At 35.1% G+C, this 26866-nt stretch overlaps 2 protein-coding genes across 2 annotated transcripts; one reads left to right on the top strand and one right to left on the bottom strand.

Moving 5' to 3' along the window:
- Positions 1-2813: 2813 nt before the first annotated feature.
- Positions 2814-11065, top strand: LOC123552458 (IgGFc-binding protein-like). The gene is made up of 11 exons (XM_045342131.2): positions 2814-2895; positions 4288-4342; positions 4909-6099; positions 6256-6345; positions 6732-6817; positions 7377-7448; positions 7892-7973; positions 9192-9292; positions 9785-9856; positions 10411-10552; positions 10988-11065. The coding sequence occupies exons 1-11, from the start codon at positions 2878-2880 to the stop codon at positions 10990-10992; spliced, it is 1914 nt and encodes a 637-aa protein (XP_045198066.2). The 5' UTR covers positions 2814-2877; the 3' UTR covers positions 10993-11065.
- Positions 11066-13639: 2574 nt separating this feature from the next.
- LOC123561405 (uncharacterized) lies at positions 13640-25299 on the bottom strand. Its single transcript, XM_045353757.2, has 16 exons — positions 25159-25299; positions 24561-24718; positions 23758-23838; positions 22964-23093; positions 22366-22559; positions 21782-21922; positions 21284-21498; positions 20722-20925; positions 18485-18646; positions 17754-17924; positions 16926-17024; positions 16483-16663; positions 15886-16003; positions 15347-15491; positions 14380-14531; positions 13640-13807 (listed from the first exon to the last, which is right to left on the bottom strand). The coding sequence occupies exons 1-16, from the start codon at positions 25188-25190 to the stop codon at positions 13699-13701; spliced, it is 2292 nt and encodes a 763-aa protein (XP_045209692.2). The 5' UTR covers positions 25191-25299; the 3' UTR covers positions 13640-13698.
- Between the last annotated feature and the right edge of the window lie 1567 nt (positions 25300-26866).

Here is a 26866-nt window from a genome sequence, read left to right as displayed (position 1 = left end):
GTTTGGACCTCTTAAGTAAAGTTGAATGCAAATATATATAGAACCTGTATGTTTTATATTATACAAAGAAAGTAGATAACCCCCTAGAAATTTGGAACGTTCTTATCTCTATACAGATAAAACAAAACTGGTCTCCAAGCCGATTTCGGTCACTAAAGTTGATTAAGTCCCTCAGTTATTAGCAGTCCAATACTTAGTTAATGTCTCGATTCAAGCTCACTCTATCTCTGCTATTACTAAATACTTGATTCAGACTTAATCATCACCCCCATGGGAGTCATTAAACAATTAAACACTCCAGCGATAGCTCTCTCAGATGTGCCGTATTTCACTACCCAGCATCGAAATAATCGAGCACGCTGTCCCTGTGACAGCTCTTGTTATTTTATCTTTCTCTAGTTCATGCACGTATGAAGATTACCAGAGTATGAAATAACAATATTTGACTTGTACGTGCTTTTTGAAAACAAAAACTTCTTGAATGTATATATAAGCCACAAACTAAAACTAAAAGTATCCTTATTACTACTATTTAAAGAAAACAGATCCATAATGATCCCTCGACTTTACATATCCTTAATGATCCCTCAACTTTATATCATCCTTGATAATCCCTCATCTTTACATTATCCTTAATGATCCCTCAGCTTTACATTATCCTTTCTAAAAGGATCCACCAGCATTTATTTATATTACCCTTAATGATTCCCCAAACTTACACTATCCTTAATGATCCCACATCATAACACTATTCACTATGACCCCACAGCTTTAAATTACCCTTAGTGATCCCTTATATTTATATCATCCTTAATGATCCCCCAGCTTTAAATCACCCTTAATGATCCCTCAACTTTATATTATCTTGAATGATCCCTCAACTTTATATCATCCTTAATGATCCCTCAACTTTATATAATCCTCAACGATCCCTCAGCTTTATATTGTCCATCATGATCCCTCAACTTTATATCACCCCCTTAATGATTAATGATCTCACAGCCTTAGTGATCCTTCAACTTTATATCATCCTTAGTGATCCCTAAACTTTATATAATTCTTTATGATCCCACAACTCTATACCATCCTTAAGGATCCCTCATATTTATATCATCCATAATGATCCCACAGCTTTAAAATACCCTCAATGATCCCTCAACTTAACATTATCCATAAAGATCCCTCAGCTCTGTATTATGCATAATGATCCCTCAGCTCTGTATAATCCTGAATGATCCCTCAGCTCTGTGTTATTCTTAATGAATCCTCAGCCCTGTGTTATTCTTAAATATTCCTCAGCTCTGTGTTATTCTTAATGATCCATCAGCTCTGTATTATTCTTAAAGATCCCTCAGCTCTGTACTATTCTTATTGATCCCTCAGATCTGTGTTATTCTTAATGATCCCTCAGCCCTGTGTTATTCTTAAAGATCCCTCAGCTCTGTATTATTCTTATCGATCTCTCAGCCCTGTATTATTCTTATCGATCTCTCAGCCCTGTATTATCCTTAATGATCCCTCAGCTCTGTATTATTCTTAAAGATCCCTCAGCTCTGTATTATTCTTAAAGATCCCTCAGCTCTGTATTATTCTTAAAGATCCGTCAGCTCTGTATTATTCTTAATGATCCGTCAGGTCTGTATTATTCTTATCGATCTCTCAGCTCTGTATTATCCTTAATGATCCGTCAGCTCTGTATTATTCTTATCGAGCTCTCAGCCCTGTATTATTCTTATCGATCTCTCAGCCCTGTATTATCCTTAATGATCCCTCAGCTCTGTATTATTCTTAAAGATCCGTCAGCTCTGTATTATTCTTAATGCTCCGTCAGCTCTGTATTATTCTTAATGATCCGTCAGCTCTGCATTATTCTTAATGATCCATCAGCTCTGCATTATCCTTATTGATCCCTCAGCTCTGGAAAGGGAAAGGCAATGTTCTTCTTATGTTAACTCCTTTTGTTAGAATCTTGTAAATCAATTAAAGAAGTGAAAGAATTTTCAAAATCGGTTTAATAATGAGAAAGTTATGAGCATTTCAATATTTTATCAGAATGGCGGTCATTTTGTTTCCTTGGCAACAAAAAACAAAATGGCGGATTTATTAAATTTCTAGATACGTTTTTGAACTGTATTTACTTAATTCTTTAAAATGATTTCTCTACTTTTTCCAGCTATAATGAAAGAAATTACCATGTATGATATCTTACACTCAAGAAACATATGAAATTAATTTTGCAGAATTCAGCAGTGTGTAAATGACCTCATAAACACACTAAAATGGCTGCCTCCATGATCAGACAGTTTCTTAAATTTCAAACTGCCATATCTTTCTAAATAGTGATTCAATTTTAAAATTTCTTTCAGTGTTATGAAAGGCGTAATGATGGCTTTCATGTGAAATTATTGCAATTGACATATTGACAGGTATTCCTTGTCCTTTAGTTTTAGTTTAATCATATTTTATTGCATCTTCACTATATACATAATAAACACATATCTAATACAAAAGTATGAAAATAGCAAATGGATTGGACTTTAAGTTATACCAACATTATAAGCAGCCCTTCCCACTGCGTCTGATAATTTGTAGATTAAACTAATGGCGGTTTTACAGTTTAAAGAAATGAAGAAAAACACCTAGATAATGTCCTTGCCCTTTAATGACCCTCCCCTCCCCCAAAGCTTTATAACATCCTTGAGGATCATTCTGCTTACACTGACCTTAATGATACCTCAGCTTACATTAACCTTAATGATACCTCAGCTTTATATTATCCCTAATGAACCCTCAAATTTACGTAAGATTCTTATCTCAGTTTAAATGTATAAGATGAACTTCGCTACTTCGCTTTATCATTTAGTGCAAAGGTGACGCATGATGGAAACCTTAATGGTAGGCATTTTAACTTTATCAAGTGGGCAATACTGCATTAAAGCTCAAAATATCAAAAAAAAAAAAAAAAAAAGAAAAAAGAAATATAAAATTTATTTCCGAGAAAGGGTTATTTGAACTGCAAAAAATGCTCCTGGGTGAAATATTTCGAAAGTAATGGAGACAACTCCGCTAAAACTTTACTGTATGCTTAGGTGACTCTAGGTGCTACCATACATTGAAAATGCATTATTTTACATTTATTCATGGAAAAACATGTATAATTACTACAAATGGATTTAAACTGACACTAAAGTGCTAAGTAATTAGAAATTTGTAAAACAAATGCGTAAAGATCAAATCAAACAATGCTCTGGGGAAACTATAAAATTTTCTGAAGTGAAATTTGTCAAGAAACAGACGGTTTCGTTAAAAAATGTAAAACCCGAAGAAATTTCACAAGATGAAATATACTGATAAATCAACTGATGGAAAGAAATACCATTGGTCATGAGTTTAGGTATTGCACAATCTGACTAAAGTACATCTCCAGTTACGCTACGCTTAGGATCTGAAGACGTGCTATTGATATCCTCGTTCTGACTACCCTTCCGCTAGCCAATCAGAGCCTTACTTACAACACTTTGTATGTGAACGTAGAAGTTTAAAAAATCTATATTTAGCCTGCGTTTTTCATCTTTACAATTCTTATGACGACCACATCGCGACTACGCCCTTGTGTTTTGAGAAAAATCATCTCATGATACGGGCTTGCTCACGTAAGGTGCTAGACAGCCGGTTAGGTCAGTCGGTAGGGCACTCGCCCTGTAAGCGAGGGGTCTCGGGTTCGAACTCCGGCCTGACTGCACATTCTTCTCACCATTTGACATTCGACGCTATTTTGATGGTACAGCCAAATGCTTGTTGAAACAAGTCGTCTGATTGGTTCAAATAAAAACAGATTTGCGAAAATAAAAATAGCAATATCGGAAATTCAAAATATACAGAAGACGAATGTGAATGGGTCATTCTCAGATCTTCGTTTAGAAGTACTTTACTCAGACTGAGGTATTGCACAAAAAACAAACTTCTGTCATATCAGGCAGTAGTCCATAATTCAAATATTTGTAAAAGTCACAGACTTTTTATAAATACCTAATAAACTTGGTCCAATATTATCCATTTAGGTTTTGCTCCTAGTCTCTAAACTCGGCGTGGTAATGGGTCGACTTCTAAAGCTCTGAAAAAATACATCCTGTCAAACGTTTTGACTTGGTACATCTTGCCTGTTGGCAAAACTAAACAAAATAGTCATTGTATTCTTGAATGAAATTTCAATAGTTCTGTTCAAGCAACGAGCTAGAGAGCGAGGGCGAGAGAGTTGTATTGATTTTTGTTTGTACTTTGTTGCAGTTTCTAGTGTTACTGTTCGGATCAGTAGTTGCTGCTGACCAATGTCATGTGAAATGTAAGTAAAATATTTTCCGACCTATAAACAATGTGAGTTCAGACGAACTTCACTTTGCACATTATTTCTTATTTGACGATTTATGTTTTTCTCTTTATTTAAATATGCAATAATTGCTCTAAGTTATTCGTAAACATCATACAATCACTGACATGTAATTTACAAATAAGTAATAACAAATTATGCCATAATATAGGGTAGAAGTAATCCGGCCTTAGTTTTTGTTAAAGTACACGCAGTACCAGGTGTTGTCTGAAGAATTTACATGCGGAAACAATGCGTAATTTTCTAATGCTCTTCAAGTTGAGCCAGTCTTGAAAAAACCCACTCAGTTTGACAGAGGATTGACCATAATTTCATCATATGAATCTTTAACAACAGATTAAAACCTAGTGTGAAAATGTATTAAATCTATAGTAATACTATAATCACAAAGAAGTATATTTATAAAAGGAAAATACTCGTCTCGTATATCCACTCATTACTTAGTAACATCATGTATAGGCCAGTCTTTTAACCTATTAACTGTTAGATCTTTATTTACTAATTTGTAATTTTTATTACAGCAACAAGTGGAACAGACTTCATATTTGGAATCCCTGGGACATACGGAAACCCAACAAGTATTCAAATTCTACTGACAACTACTAGTAGTGCAGATGTGAGGGTAACCGCCCCTTCATTGAACTTGGATAAGCACTATGTCTTTACAAAACATACCACTATTCCAATAGCAGTAACTGGGACGCATCAACCTAATGGAACACAATTCAAAGCCATTGAACTGCATTCTAATGCACCGATCTGGGCCGCTGTCATGTTAGGAAATGGAAACAATTTTGAAGGATTTCTTCTTGTGCCACGCAATGTTTTATCGACAAAGTACAACGTAGCTTCTTATCCGCCGTACCTCTATGGAAATTACTATTTCAGTGAATTTCTTGTAGTAGGCACAGACAGTGATACTACTGTAGATATAGATTTCCCTAAAACATTTTCTCCCGCACCGAACGGACGAACATCAGTTCAACTTCAAAAGTATGAGACATACTTGTTCAGAAGTTTAAGTGACGTCACTGGTGCGATTATTACAAGTGACAAACCGGTGGCGGTAATTTCCGGTGCTTCTTGCGCTCAAGTGCCAGCGAAGGTAGGTGATTGCCAGTATTTGGTGGAACAGATGCTTCCTACCGATGTTTACGATTTTAAGTTTATCATACCTGCAATTCCTCCTACAAAGAACTATTACGTACGAATTTTTGCTACCAACGACAACACAGAGGTTAATTTCCACAATAGTTCAGAACATACCTCAACATTTATCAACGAAGGAGAGCCGCTAGAGAAACATTTCTACGAAGAGCCAACGATACTCCTCGCGGACAAACCTATCTCGGTCATTATGTACTCGGAAAACCCATTTATGATGACAGCCCAAGCCTTAACACAGTTCCAGTCTGAGTACAACTTTGCCCTACAGGGTGTTTACGCACCAAACACGTTAGCAGTGACCATCAAAACTGCTGATATTCCGGATCTGTATCTAGATGGAAGCAGAACAGCAATTGATACTGCTAAGCGAATTCAAGTTTCCACACCCTTGCATGAATACACAACCCTTTACATTGATGTTTCTCAAGCCACTATTCATCGACTTCACCATGCGAAGAACGCCAGGTTTGGAGCACTTATCTATGGGTTGGCTAGCGCCAGTGCTGCTTACGGTATACCACTGAAACTAACGTTGACAAATACAGGTATTGCAAATATGTCAATTTCACTACCATACAGTGGCGTTTAAAAGTTAAGTTGACTTGATATAACTAAAACAACAAGCATTGTCCTTTCCACTTCCAAAGATGTTAAAATATGTACAGCGATGATGATATAAATTCAGACTTTGTATTTTTCAGCCTGTTACCAAGGAAACAACACGAACAGCACTGTCAGCTATCCAGGTCAAGGCCAAGGACTAGGTTCGCACATAAACTACAAGCCAATAGGTACATGACTCAACCATACGATGTTGTTAACAAAATTTTGAAAGACACAAAAAATGTTTTGTAAAGTAGTAAATTTTACCTTTGATTTCCTTACCAAATCCGTAAAGTACATTACCAATAATTCATCTGTATCAAATGTTTTGCAATTAAACGGCTTCATGAAAACCTGTATAACTATACAAGTTATACAGGTGTAAACGATGCTTCATTTAAAATATCCCTCGTTAGGTATTTAAGAATTGAATATGTGTGGTAATTTAAACTGATATAAAGATTTTACAAATATGCTTTTTGATCTCCAAGATAAACAGTAATTAGTTCTCAAACGTATTGATCGTCTGCATAATTTTAATTATCTTGTCGACATCAAGGTGACTATTTTGTAGGGAACGGTGTCCATTGTTTCAACTGCGAAGACATGACGCATCTTAAATATTGTGACAAGGTGACAACGTGTTCCGGACAAGACCAGGTTTGACCATTATGAATATAAATAGTTAGCAGGCTATGTGTGCAATAAGCATGTAAGCAGCAGGTGGAGAAGCTGACTTGCAGTATATAGCAACAGTGTTATCCTTATTTTCACCTCGTTTGCAGTGGTAGTGTATTAGTTTGTTAAGTAGGATAGATATTTCAGTATAATTATACGATTACAAAGAATTTAACATTGCATGAACCGCAACGGCATATATATGCAATTTGATTCATATTTAAATAAGTACAGCTATGCACCTTGTAATATAAAATTATATTTTACAGATTTATGAACAAGGTAAGCAATATTGATGTTTTTCTTGTTGTTGTTGTTTTGTTTTTTATATGCACTTGAGAACATACGTGTGAGAGTATTCGTATTCACTGCCTAAATTGAGCCGCACCATGAGAAAACCAACACAGTGCATTTGCGACCAGTATTGCAATTAGAGAAACTGTTAGCGAACAGCATGGATCCTGACCAGACTATGGATCCATGCTGGTAGCAAATGTACTATGTTGGTTTTCTAATGGTGCGGGTCAATTTATCGTTCTAGGTTTGCTACGTGCAAAGTTACAGCAAAAGCTTGAATACTATAAGGTACAGATCAGGCTGCATTGACAAGCACGTAAGTAGGCGATAGTGTAAAATCCTTGTAAACGAGCTACAATGCTATATTCCCTAGTTTATAACGACAAAATAAGGTGATGATCACAAGTAACTTAAATCTGAGATTGAAAACACGGGAAGAAATGTATTGGATAAAAAAAGAGAAACCATCTGACGAAATTTTATGAAAATAGTAACAAATTGAACGTTTAGTAAAAATAATATAGTCATAAAAACATAAAACATTATACAAAAACATATACAATCATCTTGGGATGGTCAGGATTATTCTCTAATGTCAACAAACTGTCACCTTTAAAACTTTAACGTTTTATTCAAGCATAAGGAAGTTTAGAATGGGGAAACGTTTTGCTAAACAGGTCAAATTAATAGAAAGGAACCTAACAAATTAATTGTTGACAGCTTTGTCTATAACTGACTTGGTACTTGTATTTTCCATAGAGGTGTACTGCACATGGGCAACATGGTTGTATGGAATGTTGTAATGGCAGTTACTGTAACACATACGGGTGTGGAGATGACGGTAAGCGTACCATCAATCGTGTACTTTTTATTCAATAAGCAATTATGGTCATTTTGTAGCAAATAAACAGTTGTAAACAGTTGTGAACAAGGTTCAAGTATAATGGAAAAGTTTTTGATCAACCAGAAAGCCGTTAGTATTACACGTTAGCAAAAAGGTGGAGCAAGTGTAACTTGGCGTCCTTTTCCCCATAATTATACTTTTTGATTAAGCTTTTCTTAGAAAATGCAGGTTTTTTTTTCCAGACCTTAGGTAGTTCACGGTAAAACTATTTGTGTTCAATTCTGTGGTATTTCTGTTCCTCGGTGATTTTGATTGTTTTCATTTCTCGAATTTTTTGTGATTGTTATTTTCTTCGAAGTAACAATTTGTCTAAATATGTAGTGAAGAGTTTTGGTTATTATTCGTCATAGTGGTAATGTCTGTCCTCTTCGACCTTAGGCGGCTTACATTCTCTTTAAAAATATCATTATTTTTACGCTATTATGGCAACTGGTAATTCATTTATAAGTTAACCTTTGCAAGTAACAAAAGGAAACTGGTAATTCGGCGGTAACAAAACTGGTCTGTTACAAAGTGTTTATCTAACTTTGATATTGATAAAATATGAGAGAAAACTAATAATAACTCTTTGATAAAATATATACCTCTACCTCCACTCCAACCCAATTCCAACACACAAACAAAAATGGTCCAAATAAATAAATTAAAGAAATACCTCGAAATCACGGGAAGAAACCGAAGACTCAGTCTAACTATTTTTTACACTGGGTAAAATTTTGCACAATAATTATTTGTCGATGGTCCGAGTCACTTTCAAATGCAAGTGTCATTCTCACACGGACACAGTTATGTTTAATATGGCGACTTTCCAGCTTTTCACGGTGGAGGAAGACAACACGTGTCCCTCCAGTCAATAGTTCATCACGGGCGGGCACATTGGTAGAACCGCAGACTTTCTGTGAGCCAGCTGGATGACTTCCTCACATGAATGATTTTAAGCCCTAAGTGAGGCTCGAATCCACATCGATGAGGAGTAAGTGATTTGAAGTCTGCGACATTAACCACTCTGCCAAGGAAGCCCCCACGTGCCATTTTGTAGTCCGGAGACAAAACAAACAGGAAAACAATGAATGATTATATAGAAACATTAATGCACATTGTTGATAAAAACGAACCGCTGTACATTTTTAATGAAAAATTACTTTTTAATTGTAGGTTTACGTGGCCTTGAAAATCGTGGACCGTTTTGTTTCGACTGTCGGCATCAGGGTGCAAATGATGTTTGTGAAACTGTGCAGCTCTGTTCCGTAACAGAGGCAAGTGCAAATAAGTTACACTCTCTTAACTGTATTCAATATTAATCTAGGTTTCTCTTATTTTTGTCACTGATTTATAAAATGTCTAACTTTTATTTCAGAAATAAAGGCAAGTGTGTAGCCTTGAACCTTTCAGTATAAGCATAAATACCAGCATGCAACGTCAGAATTTCACTTTTAACCCTTACCCAGCTTAATTTCTAAAATGGACTGGCCTACCTTTCAGTTTGGGCAATACCATTTATTATTCGAAGGGGTGTTCACTGAAAATTTACTGACTGAATAGCGAATGGTAGAGATCATGATCAGCCTGCACAGATCTTGGTCTGCATTGGTCGCAAACGTAGAATGAGTTGCCACCAGCAGGCTAAAGGTTAATTTCACAATTACTGTAATGGGATGAGCTATATCGCATGGTGTCCACTGGAGGAAAATGGACCACGAGTGGTGTTTTTTGTTTTCTGTTTGTATTACGATTCATATTTCCTCCAGATATGCATGATAGAAAAGTACAAGTGGGGAGACGACGACAGTCACTTCATCATGGGCTGTACGGACGCTCAGGTAACTGGACTACAGTGTATTGGTAGAAATAACGGACAAACACATTCAACACGAATAAAGAAATTATGAAAAGGCAGAGGCTAACGTTGAGACTTTAAACAATTTCAGTTATTCAAACTGTAGTTAAAAGTCAGCGTAAATTGTTCTGATGTTTAAGTCAATGAACAACCAAAATGGTTTTCTAAAAGATAAATGGTAAGGGTAGATTTCCCGGAAGCACAGAGCACCCAAAACGCATCGGAAAGAAAGCCCGCAACGAAAAGAAACTGCAACGGAAAAATATGGTATACGGGTTGTTTAAATTCCAACAACAAGTACATTTTAGTTATACGCAAATTACAAAAAGGGGAGGAAAGGGGTAGATAAAAGGGTAGGGGTGTTGGGGAAAGTGAAAAAAACGCAATGATGAGTATTCAACAGGAAAAGCCTAGTTCCTAAAACACAGTCTGTCTAAACCTATTGCACCAAACATATCAGATTCAGTTACATGTGTCTACAGATTAATGAATTATGGCCAAATTCTAACAGTGTTAAAACTTTTATATGTATTTAAGATGTGTAGTGACAGAAAACGGTCCTTAGCGACCGCTTCTTTGGAGAGGACAAACAGAAACGTTCCAGTGTGCTCCAAATGCTGTGACACAGATTTTTGCAATATCAACTGTACAACGGACAATAATCCATTGAATATCATTGGTATGTATACAAATAGCATTAAATGCTTATATTTTCTAATAGACAAGTTATTGTCCGTTTTTATCCATCAATGTCCTTTATGGACTATGGATTAAACTCAATTGCGACTGTTAAACCATAGTATACCAATTATGCATCTAAAGTGAAACATGTAATGTGCCATTGAACAGACACAAGTTCACCTGATTTAGGCCGTTTAGCGGAACACATTATTTAACCTGGCATTCTTATAAAGTGTTCTATGATAAATCACCCTGACGTTCAGCCTTGTTTTTTTAAATGGTTAGATCGGATACTGTTATTAGATTCTAACTGCTCATATACTATATGACTTGGTATGAATACATGCTATACTAAAACCACAGTTCTTTCGTAATGGTTTGGCCATTTGTTATGCCAGCAGTCTCGTCTAATATGTTTCTCTTTATTTTTCAGGTTGATTGCATGACTGAAATTCCTTCACATTTAGTCTGAAGCAACTACCAATAATAAAAAATGAATGTGAAGAGATTATTTAGCGTCTTTCATTTGTTTCATTATGGCCATGAGATACCACCCAGCTCCTACGAATCTAAATATCTTAGTATTAAATAGTGTAGCCACTTAACATTATAAGTCAAAGAAATAGGAAGTATTTGTGTATAAATAAATGAGCCGCGCCATGTGAAAACCAACATAGTGGGTTGGCGACCAGCATGGATCCAGACCAGCCTGCGCATCCGCTCAGTCTGGTCTGGATCCAAGCTGTTCGCTAACAGTTTCTCTAATTGCTATAGGCTGTGAAAGCGAACAGCATGGATCCTGACCAGACTGCGCGGATGCGCAGGCTGGTCTGGATCCATGCTGGTCGCAAAGCCATTATGTTGGTTTTCTCATGGCGCGGCTCAAATCTGTTTTCTTATACTACTACCAAGCTCTCTTTTATCTTCGGTCAAATTTTCGCAATGATTGTTATCGTAGAAAAACTTTATAGAAAAACTTTGTTAACATTCCCTTCCAAACTAAAATATATATTCTGATTAATTGATGTGAAAATATATGAAAAACATCGTTTCAGCTACACGTGTACGTTTAAATATGTGTATGCAACATGAATGTGCAATGTGTTACTTTTAGACTAAATAAGCAAAACAAATGTGCACCACTGTATTATTTCACATTCTGAAACATTTCTAAGACGACGTCATCTGGAGTTTTATTGTAGGACCGTGAACATTTTTCAATATGTATAATACCTATTTGCCGAACTGTCCATGAACGTTTGAAATAAGTTAATATAGTCTCAACGTATATCTATATGAAGGGCATTACATTGCACTATGGCATTTTCTTTCTGGTCTGGCGGATATTCATTCAAAAGAGATAATGTAAAAAGAAAATGCCGTGACCTACAAAGCGTATATTGATTAAAAAGGCGAACAAGCAAGAACAATTGACTGGGGAATATGCACAATATATTCCAACTGATTTTTTCTGGCATGAAACATTTAGATAATTATAACACGTAATACAATTATACACTATAATTTCGGTAATATAGTACAGAATATACGTTTGTCAGATTTTGTTCTATTCATCCTTTCGTAGATGTTAGAATTCTTTTATAGGTTAGAGACCACAAATTAAAACAAGAGCTAAGAGAGAAACTTCTACTTTAAAAGGAAGATACACCAAGGGGCATAATTCTGTCAAGAACACAAATTAGAGTTATTGGGATTATTACCACACATGCAGATGATGATGGTAAAGATATATTTTGAGCTTCAAGTCATTATCTTATGTTATGTCCAGAAAATTAAGTATGAAAGGGGCATAATTTGCTCAAAAATACAAATCACAGTTATGGGGATAGTTACCACACATGCAGATGATGATGATAAAGATACATTTGAAGCTTCAAATCTTTATCTTATATCGCATTAAAGTTATATCCAGAAAGCAAAGATTGCAAAATAATTAAGTATAAAAGGGGTATAATTCTGTCAAAAATACAATTAGAGTTATGGGGTTTGTAACCACACATGCAGATGATGATTATAAAGAAATGTTTTTAACTTCAAGTCATTATCTTTTAAAGTACCAAAGATATGTCTATAAACAAAGCTTTCGAAAAAAATTTAACATGAAAATAATTCAAAGTATAATAACTTTGTGACCCTCACCTTGGGTATAATTGGCCCTGCCCCTACACCATACTTTGTTTGTATGCTGAACAATATTTATGTGAGCTTACAGTAACATATAAGCAATAGCTACAAAGATATGACAGAAAAACAAAGGTCGCCGAAAAACTTTAACCTTAAAAATAACCTAAGTATAACACCTTGGTGATCTTGACCTTAGATATAATGGGCTCAGCCCCTACACATACGTTGATTGTATACTAGACAATGTTTATGTGAAGTTATAGTAAGATATAAGCAATAATAACAAAGATATGACAGAAAAACAAAGGTTGCCGAAAAACTTTAACCTTAAAAATAACCTAAGTATAACATCTTGGTGACCTTGACCTTGGGTATAATGGGCTCAGCCCCTACACATACTTTGTTTGTATACAGGACAATGTTTATGTGAAGTTACAGTAAGATATAAGCAATAGTAACAAAGATATGACAGAAAACAGTAAAACTAAGGTTGCCGAAAAACTTTAACCAAGAAAGGTCACGCCGACGCCGACGCCAGGGCGAGTAGAATAGCCCCCCCCCCCACCTCCCCCATTTTCCGAATAGTGGAGCTAAAAAGTACAGGGACCTTACTGGGAATAAGGTTAACGTATTATAACTTATAATGGAATAAGACCCCACCTAAGGTTTACTCCGTTCTGATTGCTCAATTACGTAAACAAACCCAAGAAGTAAACAGGAGGTCATATCATTCATGTGAAAAATACTGAAACAAAGTATTACAATTCGTAAGAACGAATATCATAATGGAAATACAACAAACAATGTACATGACTTCATAAGAGAAAATAAACTCTAGGTATGCGTTTGTATATCGAGAGTAAAGAGCTATCTATCAACATTTGTCTTGTTCTGGAATGATGCGGCATGTTGTCTATGCAAAGATTATCAAAGCTGTGACTGATATTCACAAAAGCTTTTATTCGTAAGTATAACGGAATATTTTCAAAGCAAACAGGCTTAGTTGCAATCTAGTTGATTAATATTTATTCCATGATGATCTCCGTTTGTCATACGACGACGGACCGTGGCCGGAGACACAAGCCGGTAGTAGTCAGAGAAGGTTAGACTGAAGACAAAAAAAGGGTAAATGTTTATAATTTTATCATGCAATAAGGAGAAATGAGTGTTAAACTATTTTATTTCATGTTGATTGTGAAACGAGTTTCTACAGTGTAATTATATAAATAAGGCTTGCTAGTATCTGTTCACGAAGATACGTGAATAGAGAAGCCAGTCCCTTTTAATAATGAGCGCAAGGCAATGAATTCTCGTGCCTTTAGTATCATGCAGAGAGCGAATCCATAGCCTCTTGTATTCGAACTGACGCTCTACCAATAGGCTACCGAGGTGGTAATAAGCATTTATTCGGCATTCAGGAACAAAAGAGGCAAATTTACAATGAGAATGACAGATAGTTTAAACCACAGGTTGCAAGATGATTTGACATAATAAGTATCTGTAGTAATAACACCTGCTAAGGACTAGATCTAATTAATGACTAAATGAATTTCAGAATACAAAAATGTTGCGTATTTGGCAAGTTATTGTTATGGATTTAGTAAGTAAACTTGCTGCCCAACAGTTACTAAGAAGTGCTGGTATTCAAATAAATATCAACTTTAAAGGAAACACAAATACCTTTTCCACTGAAGATATTGTTGTGATGTATCCATTGTGTAAAATGTATTAACAGCAATGTCATCAACATTACGAACAAAGATGGCGTGATTTATGACGTCATATCCATCCAAGATGAGTGCACTAGTGTTTGTGGACAATAAGGGATAATTCTGTAATAATTGTAATCCATTAAAATATAGAATAATGTAAACATTATATCCAATGTGCATCTTTCACTAAAATGTCTTATTTTTAGATAATTACTCTAAATGTAGAAAATCCTCTTAAAAAGAAATAAACTTAAAAATATATATATTTTTTTATGGTAGTACTCATTAATACTGTACCTAGCTTCAATGTGTTAAGTGTGTAATGTATTTTTAAACCTCCGACACAATACTATTTATACACACTAACACATTACTTTTATATTTAGACAGATATGGTGTTTAGACAGATATAATATCAAGAAATTGTTCATATCTTCAAACATGAATTTAGATCTAATATATCTCAGACAAACTATCAAAACAAATAAAATATTCGTTAGCCAGTAGTACATTTATCTTAAGTTTCATATTCAACAACTTAATATAACATATACATAATATTTGATATCTTATTTATCTAATTTGACAATAATTGACTTTTTTCATTCGCCTGAAACCGTAAACAATGCACACATACATTTACCTTTTGTAAACTTAAAGAAAGTAAACTTTGTTAGTGAAAGCCATATAAATAAGTCTTGCTTTATAAATCCAAAACCTCTTTTACGAATAAGAAGAGGCCTACTTAACTGCATTATAAAAATGTATAAAAGCGCATTGCGCAAAATCATTACAAAGGTCAATTGCTTATGCGCTGCTTATGTCGCGAATGCCCCAAATCTCAAAGACATAATGAAAACGATATTTGCTACTCGATTTGACTGGTATAACATCATAAAAAGAAAATAAATTGCTTGCAGTAAATATTATCTAACCGTCCAATGTGTTCCATGGTCCGTAGACATTCCGCAATGAACATTTTGGTTGTTTTGTCTATAGCAACCGTACACAGTGTTGTTGAACAGAACAAAGCTACAAGCGGGACCCATGTATTGGTTGTTAAAATGGCGATTGATGTATCTAAAATATAACAAATGTTACAGAGACTTCGTTACTCAGTTATATAACTTCATGCCGGACGGAAAGTTTGTCATAACTCACTGGATCATATCATACATATACACATGGAAAATTAAAACAAAATATATTTCGTTCAACTATGAATAAATTTGATTTCAATGAAAGCATATACATATCTGTTGACTTTATGTCGTAGACAAGACAGTATAAGGTAAAAGAAACAAATACATGTATATTGTGGCAATAATACACTGCCTTCCTTAAAAAGATCTGAAAGAATTATCCTACCCTGAAACTGGAGGCAGAGGCAGAAAAATATCATTGTTCTATGTCTGAACTACAATTTATTAGTGAGCACTCAATTTATTTATAAAAATAGTTTATATCGAACTACCTATGAACAGCCAAATATTTTGGCGAAGTGTAAGGGTCCTGACCAGTAAACTCCATCATGCCCCAGCTACCATACTTTGAATATGTACTGACGGACGCAAAATAGTTAAATAAACCACCTTCAAAGAAAGTTACATATTATTTCTGAAGCGCTTGTCAAAAAATATATTTGTCTCTACAATTTCTACCAAAAGACGTAAGGAGATAAAATAATCGAATTAAAGACTGAGTAACATATAAAAATATGACCTTTTGGAACAACCAAAATAATAGCACACTCTGTTCATGAGAAGTAATTGTTCTGTGTAAAGAACTCAAAAACATGACTGGAAATCAATTCAATGGTAAATTGTAACTGTTAACGGTTATATAACATTAGATATATTGAATATGATTTCTTATTTATACTAGCTGATATAGCAAATAATAACACTAAAATTCGAAGGAGCCTTGTTAAAATTATACAAGAATTTCTGTCACTTTAGTTTGATTCTTGGAATAATTTACATAAGTATTAATCTCCAAAATAAAGAAAATCTAAACGAAAAAAAGATTCAAAAAAATAAACAGAGGTGGTCTTTTCGAAGAAAAAGTATACCTGGATGGGTATTATATGGATCCGCGGTAACAATGTCATACCAAGCTTCTAGAACGTCTGCTGTAGCATCCTCTGCCAGATCATGTCTGTTGAAAGCTATTGCATGGTCTGTGGCGTTATTGTTTCTGGAACTCTCTAATCCTGGTCCGCCTTCGTACATCAACAGTTTCAGGTTGTATGTCTAACGATACAAACACGTGAAAGTCGTTCATTTATTTTGAAAATATATTGAAAATAGTCTATACAAGAATTTTATTGTATCTTTCCCTTAATTCTTCTTACATTGCGCGTTTAATAACTTCTTTAGTTACTTCCGTATTCAAGTTCATTTTAAACATTCTGTGACTTTTTCATACGCTTGTAAGAAAACATTTTACATTGTAATCATTGGTATAATTATGGGAGACTGAAATATTTCCGTCTGTACATAGGTAGCTACTTACCTTCGACATATTCATGAAATAATGAAAATCATTTATACTCTTTGGCAGATCCTTTTTACACAGAGCTCGTATATCCGCCATTGACAGCTGTGTAATGTCCTGTAAAGATAAATTACATGATTTAAGTAAATAAATTGTAATTCAAACATTTTTTTTTCAAATAGTCATCATACTGTCATCAATTTTGGTCTGGCGTTAATTGTCTGCATGTGTATAGGAATAAAAAATAGGTCTTTGTTATACAAATGTATTTCGGTAATGCAACCCTTGAGTAGCCTACACTGTACAGATTGCAATGATACAAATATTCTATTCTATACGAATGGCCAAACGAACAACGATATGCACTTCTTACAAGAACACTCTTATAATTATAGATCATAATTATGATGACTTTTTAGCTTTTAATGGCGGAGGAAGACCCCAGGTGCTCCTCCGGGCATTGTTTGATTTGATGGGCACTTGGGTAGTACCACCGACCTTCCGTAAGCCAGCTTGATGGTTTCCTCACACGAAGAATTCTGCTTACTTCACTCTACGCCCCAAGCAAACCTCGAACTCACACCTGTAAGGGCCGAGAGATTTGAAGTCAGAGATCCTAACCACCCGGCCACGAAGGCCCCGTATACTCTTTTTAGGGATACCTGTGCACATATGTTAATTCAAGTTTTATCTTCGTTGAAAAGATATACGACTCTTGAATATCATTATAAAAATAAATCTAGTAGAAAGTTCATATATTAGGTATTTCTTACCTGTATTATATATTCATTATATTTTACTATTTAATATTTAGTTGCCGTGCATAAGTGATAGTCATGTACTTACATGCTTTGACTGACTCGTTACATGATCACATCCAAAATAACCAGTTATCGCTAACCCCTTAAAATGAGACGCTCTTGTACCCAAGTCCACGATTGCTTGCCTCGTGTAGTCATGGTAACCCGTTTGCCAGGCCCAGACTGGAATTAGCCTGTCCGAGTCACTTCCAAATACCTGGACATTGAAAAGAAAGCTAGATTACATGACTTTATTTAATACACATGTATAATGTACAAAGTTTAACACAAAATGACTGAAACATTATAATAAAGGTAGATTTTCTTTAATGTTGTCAAAATTGCTATACTTTTAGCCAAACTTGGCATAAAAACTGTTATAAAACTGTAGAGGTTGCAATTTATTCCTGGTTTAAAAATTATTTTTAATGTACTTAGTTGAAAATGATGTCATTTTTGAAATACTACAAAAATTTTGACACAGTATGAAATTCTACAAAAATTGTGATAATATTTGTGATACAGTATTGTTAAAGAATGTTATAAGAGTTAGTTTAAAGAGTTCCTAAGGTCGACGGACAAAATGAAATTAAGATATTTCCCTCGAATTTTCTGTATAGAATACTGTCTTAAGATAGCTATTACCTGAAAACACGAACAACATGCCGACAGGAGCAGTAAACGTTCAATAATGCTACATCAACGTTATGTACGATTTTTTTCATAATGTGTTTGTACGAAGAAATCTCCTTTATAAGTAGTTAAAAGTGCACTTACGGCCTTCCATAGATCGACCGTTTCAGTGGAGCGTTTATTATAAAATTTAAGTCCAGCTTTCCAGTCATGTGTATCGAGGCCCAGTTTCATTCCTTCCTGCTTACTATATTTTGTTTGCTGGAATATGCCATTCCACACCTCATTGGAGTACTCAATATACATCTGAAATATTTTATATTATTTAGCGATCACTTTGCATTATCACACATTGGGTATATTTTGGTTATAATTGCAGTTTTACATAATTTAGTTACGGATTGATTGACAGAATCATTCTCAAAGACGATTATAATTCTAAAATTCTGTTGAAATGAACCTTGGTAAAAAGGTTATGTGAGAGAAAATTTCAATGTAAGTTTAAAGAAAGAAAAAATTCATTTAAGATTACTTGAATCTTAAGAGACTTTCTAAGCCTTAGTTCAGCTTTTTCTCTCTGCATACTTAATTTGATATTCGTATGGACATCTGTATACACATGATTCGGTAACAGACAGCTGTATATACACAGGAATAAAAAATGAGCAGTCGAATATACAGAAATCAGAAGAAAAAAACATCTGTGTACACAGGATTCAGTAAAGGACAGCTGTATACACAGGAAACAGTAGCAGATAGTTGTATACACAGGAATCAGAAACGGACAACTGTACGTGCAGGAATCAGTCAAGAACAGCTGTATACACAGGAATCAGAAACGGACAGCTGTATACACAGGAATCACTAACGGACAGCTGTATACACATGAATCAGAAACGCACAGCTGTATACACAGGAATCAGTAACGGACTGCTGTATACACATGAATCAGTAACTGTATACACAAGAATCTGTCATGGACAGTTGTTTACACATGAATCAGAAACGGACAACTGTATACACAAGAATAAGTAAGGGACAACTGAATACACAGGAATCCGAAACAAACAGCTGTATGCACAGGAATCAGTAAGGGACGACTGAATACACAGGAATAAGTAACGGACAGCTGTATACACAGGAATCATAACGGACAGCTGTATACACAGGAATCAGTCACTGACGGTTGTATACACAGGAATCAGTCACGGACAGATGTATACACAGTAATAAGTCATGGACAGCTGTACACAAATACAGAGGAATCAGTCATGGACAGCTGTATACACAGGAATCAGAAACGGAAAAATTTATACAAAGGAATCAGTTATGGACAGTTGTATACATAGTAATCAGTCCTGGACAGATGTATACACAGGAGTCAGTAACGGACAACTGTATACACAGGAATTTGTAAGGGACAGCTGTATACACAGGTATCAGTAACGGATAGTTGTATACACAATAATCCGTCATGGAAAGATGTATACGAAGAAATCAGTCATGGACAGCTGTATACACAGGAATCTGTCAAGGAAAGCTGTATACACATGAATATACAGAAATCAGAAACGCACAGTGTATACACAGATGTCAGTCACGGACAGCTATATACACAGGAATCAGTCATGGACAAATGTATACAAATAAATCAGTAAGGGACAGCTGTATACACAGGATTCAGTCACGACAACTGTATACTCTGTAATCAGTCTGACATGGACAGCTGTATACACAGGAATCAGTCATGGACAATTGTATACACAGGAATCAGAAACGCTCAGCTGTATACATAGGAATCAGTAAAGGACTGTTGTATGGACAGAAATCAGAAAAGCACAGCTGTATAAGCAGAAATCAGAAACTAACAGCTGTATAAACAGAAATCAGAAACTGACAGCTGTATATACAGGAATCAGTAACGGACAATTGTTTACACAGGAATCAGTCACGGACGGCTGTATACACAGAAATCAGTAAGGGACAGCTGTATGCACAGGAGTCTGTAACGGACAACTGTATACACACGATTCAGTAACGGACAGTTGTATATATACATGGCTCAGGAACGGACAGTTGTTTATACATGATACAGTAACTAACAGCGATATAAAAATGAGGTGCGGTTGAGGTAATGCTAACTTCTCGGTTCATTTGTTTTGTTAAGTTTTATGTCACACAGGCACAGATTTAGGTCATATGCCGACAATCCAGTTTTATATTATGGAATAGACCATATGTGTCTTTAGGGCACGTGGTTAGAACCACCGACCTTTCGTAGACCAGATAGGTTGAGAAACTGATTCAGTCACACAGAAATTCCGGCTGTTCCTTAGCTTCTCAATTTGCGTATCTTCTTACCAGTACAACTGGTTTGTTACCTTAAGCTCTGGTCTCAGAGAAGCCTTTGTCATGTTCGCGAAGTGCCTAATAAAGTCATCATCTGCTGCATGTGGTTGGTTGAACCACGGATCCGCTCCAACAATATTTGTGAGGTGGATGAGGTATTCAATTGCGCAACCTTTAGTGCCCGTTTGTGTGTGAAAGTTTTGTAGCCTTCGGGTGTCCCATGTGGTGGGTTCAGGCTGAACATAGTGCACAAAGACAAAAATGAGCTTTAGGCATAGAAGTAAAAGTTCAGAAAAATTATCAAGTATTCACATAAAAAGGAAGGAAGTGTCTAGCGGTACGGATCCGTACCTGTAGGCAAGACTGTTAGGTGTTGTCTAGGGGTACTGACCAAACTATTTCTGATACGTGGGATTATCCATATCTTAATTTTTTTTGAAAATGAAATATCAAATTAGACTTAAGCAAATGCTGAAAGATAACTTATAAACGTTATAAAATCTAAACAACAGTTAGATCTATACAGATAAAATCGTGAAGAACTACAACGCTACCAAAGAGACAGATGTAAAATAAATAAAAGTTGTATATCACCGTGTGTCCATTTGTATGCAGCATATCCATGAACCTTAACTCTGAATAGCGTTTGATATTCTCCAAGAATGGCGGATAGAAGGGGAACAACTCATGCCGGTCTTCAAATCCAGGCAATATTAGTCTGATATTGTGTACTGGGTTTTTGCTGTTTGTTCTCATTATTTTAATGAAAATTCCTCCGCTTCCCTCATGAAATTCCACAAGCATGCGACCTAAAATATAAAATATTTGTATATTAAGTTTCTCATTAGTGACACACAATAGCATGTATTTGTTGTATTATAATCAAGTCACTTTTGAAGATTTTAAAACTTCTTATACCTCTAGGTGAGTTTGATACAAGTATGTTTTTTTTTTACTTTTAAATAAAGTCGGTACATGGTATACTTCTTGGAGGAAATTCACACATTAGCGTAAATTTACATGGCGTATGCCTACAACTTTAATAATATATGCAATATTGTTTTCTTTTGTAAATAAACCAAAACGGAGAACCTTTGCCATTGTAGTGAATGGTATATCTGACAAGACTAAAACCTATTTCTCCATCACCATCATACAACAGTGTAAAATTCCCCTGAGGGCCATGAGTGCCTGCGCTAGCCCGTAAGACCAGTTTTCCGACCAGCATATCACCTGAAACGGAAAAAGGTGTACATTTCCATTTATTCAAGGTTTTGCAAACATAAAAATAAATACACAATTCCCGGCAAGTATAGAACAGCCACTAAATACTCAACGACAATACAAAAACCATGAGAACAATCAACCCCATGTTATTTTCCTATTTCATACCTAAGCTTACACTTGATTTCAAATGGTCGGATTTTATTGATTAATGTTGTTGGAGAGTTTTGCACTTACATATGCATTATCAAAGTCAATGTTTGCGTGATAAATCAACATTCCCATGTTTTCGCCGAAAGTGAGCATTGAACACGGAAATGTCTTTTCCTAAGTGTCCTTTTTTTTACAAATATCTGTAACAATTGTACTGTAAATAGCACTTAATGATCTGACACGTTGTGGGTTGCAATATATATTATCTAAACATACAGGAAGACGTATACGTAACATACTTGGTAGACTGGCTGGGTAACCGTCATCTCGCCAAGTGATTGTGTCATGTTCGTGTGTGTCCCACTGGTGTGTTGTGTGATGCTCCGTGATCCATTCCTGGGACTGTTTGACGATGTCTACAAACTTCAGTTCTGGCGACCAGTACGAGAGTCCTCCAAGATTCATACCCACAGATATATTTCTATTCATCATTCTGTAAACAATTCATTTTATAGGAAATACCCTTTATCAATGAAAAACAGTACAAGCTTTGTGGTGAAAAGTGGTGATTTTGGTGAAATAGTAAATAGTTAAACACCATTGACTAATACCGATTCTGCTTTTTCTTAACATACAGGCAGTTTCGAAAGATGTGTGCATCATTTTAAACAATAGCACGTTGCTTACGAACTGGCTTCTTGAGACACAATCCTGAGCCTCGTATCCAACTGGAGAGTACAAAAAACGTCTATGGAGAAAGGTAAAAACATGTCATGCGAGGTGATATAGTACCCAATCAGACAATTACAAATTCTGCTGCAAAACAAACCGCATGACAGTTATTGAGCGCGTAAAATTAAATTTATGACAAGGAGTAAGATTAATTTTATAACGAACATGTTTTTATCAAAAACGTTGCACGTGGCCCCTTTGTATCCTTCCCAGCATTCACACTGTCCATTCCAGCACGTGCCGTATTTACATGCATGAACACAGTCGCACACACCAGGACCAATACACTGAACTCCTATACATATAATAAAATTCCAATATTCTGTAAATAAGAATTATAACCCATCAAACAGTGTGATTAATAAACATGAGAACTTTTTTCTAATATAGAATAAATAGAGGATATTACATGAGTGTTTTTTCATACTGAATTTATTATATGAGTTGAATAAAATAATAAAATGCAATATGTCTTACCGCAATTTCTGATGGTGATATTATCTTCCTGTAACTACTAGAAGTAATATTATCTTACAGCAATCACGTTATTATTTAACACCGGAATGTCCGACGGTAATGTTATAATACCGGAATTACTGGCGGTAATATTATCTTTCAGCAGTGACTGACGGTAATAGGTTTTCAGGAATTACTGGCGGTAATATTATCTTTCCGCAGTGACTGACGGTAATAGTTTTTTCAGGAATCACTGGCGGTAATATTATCTTTCCGCAGTGACTGACGGTAATAGTTTTTCAGGAATTACTGGCGGTAATATTATCTTTCCGCAGTGACTGACGGTAATAGTTTTTCTGGAATTACTGGCGGTAATATTATCTTTCAACTGTGACTGATGGTATATTTTTTTTTTCAGGAATTACTGGCGGTAATATTATACTACCGGAATCATTACCGGTTATATTATCTAACTGGAATTACCGGCGGTATTGTCATCTTACCATTGGAGCAGCTACAATCCCAAACACATTTATGCAGCGACTTTGACCACTTCCATCCAGAGTCACAGACACAAGTGTTGTCTGAAACAAGCCAAACAAATCAGAAAGGATACTGAAGCGTTACTATAGTTTAATTATTAGCATGTTAAAATGCGATTATATAAATGCCTGTAGATAAATCCTCAATCACCATCCTCCCTAATATCCATAAAAAAACATATAGAATATTTGTGAAACAATGAAAACGGTTTCATCAATATAGGTTATTAGCTTTGTATCGGGAAATATGCATGAGTTTTGCAGCGACTTTAGGAGCGCAATATTCTTCCGCTAAAGAACGAGTGCATATTTACGGATGCAAAGATAATAACCTTTTTATTACATACGCATGTACACGTATAAATGTAATGTAACTATTATAAATGTGTTCAAAAGCCTAAATAAGATTGACAATACTGAAAAAAGATATTGACGTTTCCGGTACCATTGTAACCCGACAGAGAATAGAGTATGTAATGATGTGCCAATACAGGTAATGAGACAATTGAGAATACAGTCTCATGATCATTTGAAAAGACAACTGACAAACAGCACAGCATGCAAGGATATTGTTATTTCATATTATCAAATGTAGAAAAGTTTCTAGAAATTGACATTAATCTTTCATATTAAAAAATATCATTGAAAAAATAGTTCTGAATATAGAACATTTGAAAGGTCCGCTGAAAAGTAGAAAAGTTTCTAGAAATGTTTGGACAATGCACGAATATATGAACTGGATTGAATTCTGTATGAATGCTTACCTTGTGTACAAACTCCGTGACCTTGACACCCACAGTCGGTGCTACAGTCAGTCCCCTTGAATCCCTCATAACAAGTACATTTTCCACTCTGAGTGTTACATACTCCGTTCCAGTTACAATGGGGACAATTGCTATCTAGTAAAAAGCACTGACACACACTGAAATGAAAATAGGTTACATAAATAAGGACGTCATCGTATTAGGCTATTGAACTAAGGTTTGTGCTTTATATTTAAATAAAAAGTGAAGAAAAAATGAAACGAACTGAGAACTGTTCTGAAGCCACAGTACTGTTAAGATTTATTTTGTTACATTTTTATCATGATCAATATACATACATGTACAGCATGTACGAACTTAAATGCAAAAAAATGACAAAATGTATCTAATTAAAAATCAAGAAATGGCTTCTAATCATGGCGTCTAAATCCATAAACATTTTAATTATGGATAAATAGACTTTGCGCTCTCAGAATTTAAAGTTGTTTTGTTTAGAAAAAAAAGCGTATTTTGTTAATGAAAAAGCAGAGTCAAAACTGACTTTTAAATTGTTAATTTTGTCCGTTAAGTAATTCAAAAATTTCGATATAATAATTACCTGAGGACAGCAAATAAAACGAGGAGTGTCATGCCAAATTACAGTTTAAACTATAAACTTAATATAAACTGTGGGAATTCGCTGATAAGAACATTTTATAAATACAGTGTATACCAAAACTGGACATCGGTGGAAACTGTTCCGTTTCTTCTCACCAGTTCATTACTGATTAAAACCACGCTGTCTGACTGGCAATGTTTCGTACGCCGTGTCCGATTTATCACGGCTGAAAATTGAAGCACGGGGGCGTTACCGATTGGTATTGGTCTATATATCAAAATTATATTAGTTCGATTCTAATTTGTCCTTTATGTAAGCAAGGAAGCACTATTTCATGGCGCATGTAGCAGTCAAAGTGTTTGGAAAGTGTTTATACAAGGGAAGTAACACGTCCTGCACAATAACATCGGAGTACGTCGTCGTCTCGCGAGTTATTCTGCGCGTTCAGGGTGTGTGTCCTTTGTCGAACTGAAGAAAGAAGAATTTTGTATGTTCCAGCAGGAAAAGCTAACACTGATTAAAAAATCCATACTCTGAATAAAATCGGGAAAATGCTCGACGCTTATATATATATAGCATATATATGAAATATTTAAGAAATAATTTATAGCAAAACAGTGCTTTATCACTATTTATACACGATGGGCGGTTATACGTCGGGCGTAATAATTTCACGAGGGCGTATAACCGCCCGAGTGTATAAACAGTAATTGTAAAATTTATATCAAATATGATGGAACTGTTTCTTCGCGCAAGCATGGCGCCAATAGTAGGTATTTGTTAAAACACGCCAGAGTCGAAGTCAGCGACCTTAATCACTCTACATGTATGTTTATAATATATCAATTTAAAGATATTCTATCAATGTCCATCTTTTACTAAAATATTTTATCCATAGATATTTACTTCAAAAGCAGAAAATTCTCGTAAGATGTATTTCACTCAATTAAATACGTTTTGTTTATCAATTTATTGTGTATGTAAAGCTGAATTTATATTCAAATGTCATATAGTAACAGTTGATTATTATCATGCTGTGTTTCGCCTTAAGTAATTACCTGTAATACTTGTGCATTGTTTTAAACCTAGTATATACAGATTTGTAAATATGATATGCCGCCATTACCCACTGTATAACTATGAAAATGATGCTTATTTTGTTTACTTGATGTAAACCTAAGTTGGAAAATAAAGTTTGAAGTTTGAGATTTTACTGTTAACGAACATAAAGTTAATTTTATGACTGATCATATTTTCAAATATGAAACTCGGTTCTAGTATACTTTTAAACATTTAGATATATAAGCCAGCATGTTTAGCTAGCGCCAAAAATGCCCTTTCAGTGTGCAATCCAGACCTAAAATTCGAACGACGTAAGATAATTGAATCTCATATTTGCTTAAGTTTTAAAATGTCTATATGAGCATGACCATACTTAAAACTGGTATATAAACATCACTGAAAATTCTTGACTGAATACATATTAATGTGATATAAATAAGAATTGTCGAAAAGTAGTGGAGCTCGATATAAGAGTTCAGTCTAGAGACAGATATTCCCTGCCGTTCTAAATACATCATTTTCTTATTCGTGGGCACGTTCTCAGATGTCAGTCTTTGAACACTCGCACTTACCCTGGTGTTAATGTGTGCAAGTCTTCGTAGTTCTTTAAAACATTTATCTTTAACGGCAATTTTATAACAGTGTT

The sequence above is a fragment of the Mercenaria mercenaria genome, chromosome 15, assembly GCF_021730395.1.
Source record: "Mercenaria mercenaria strain notata chromosome 15, MADL_Memer_1, whole genome shotgun sequence".
NCBI classification, from domain to species: Eukaryota; Metazoa; Mollusca; class Bivalvia; order Venerida; family Veneridae; genus Mercenaria; species Mercenaria mercenaria.
The sequence above is the reverse complement of the archived record's forward strand: the minus strand, read 5'-3'. Positions and strand labels throughout refer to the sequence as shown.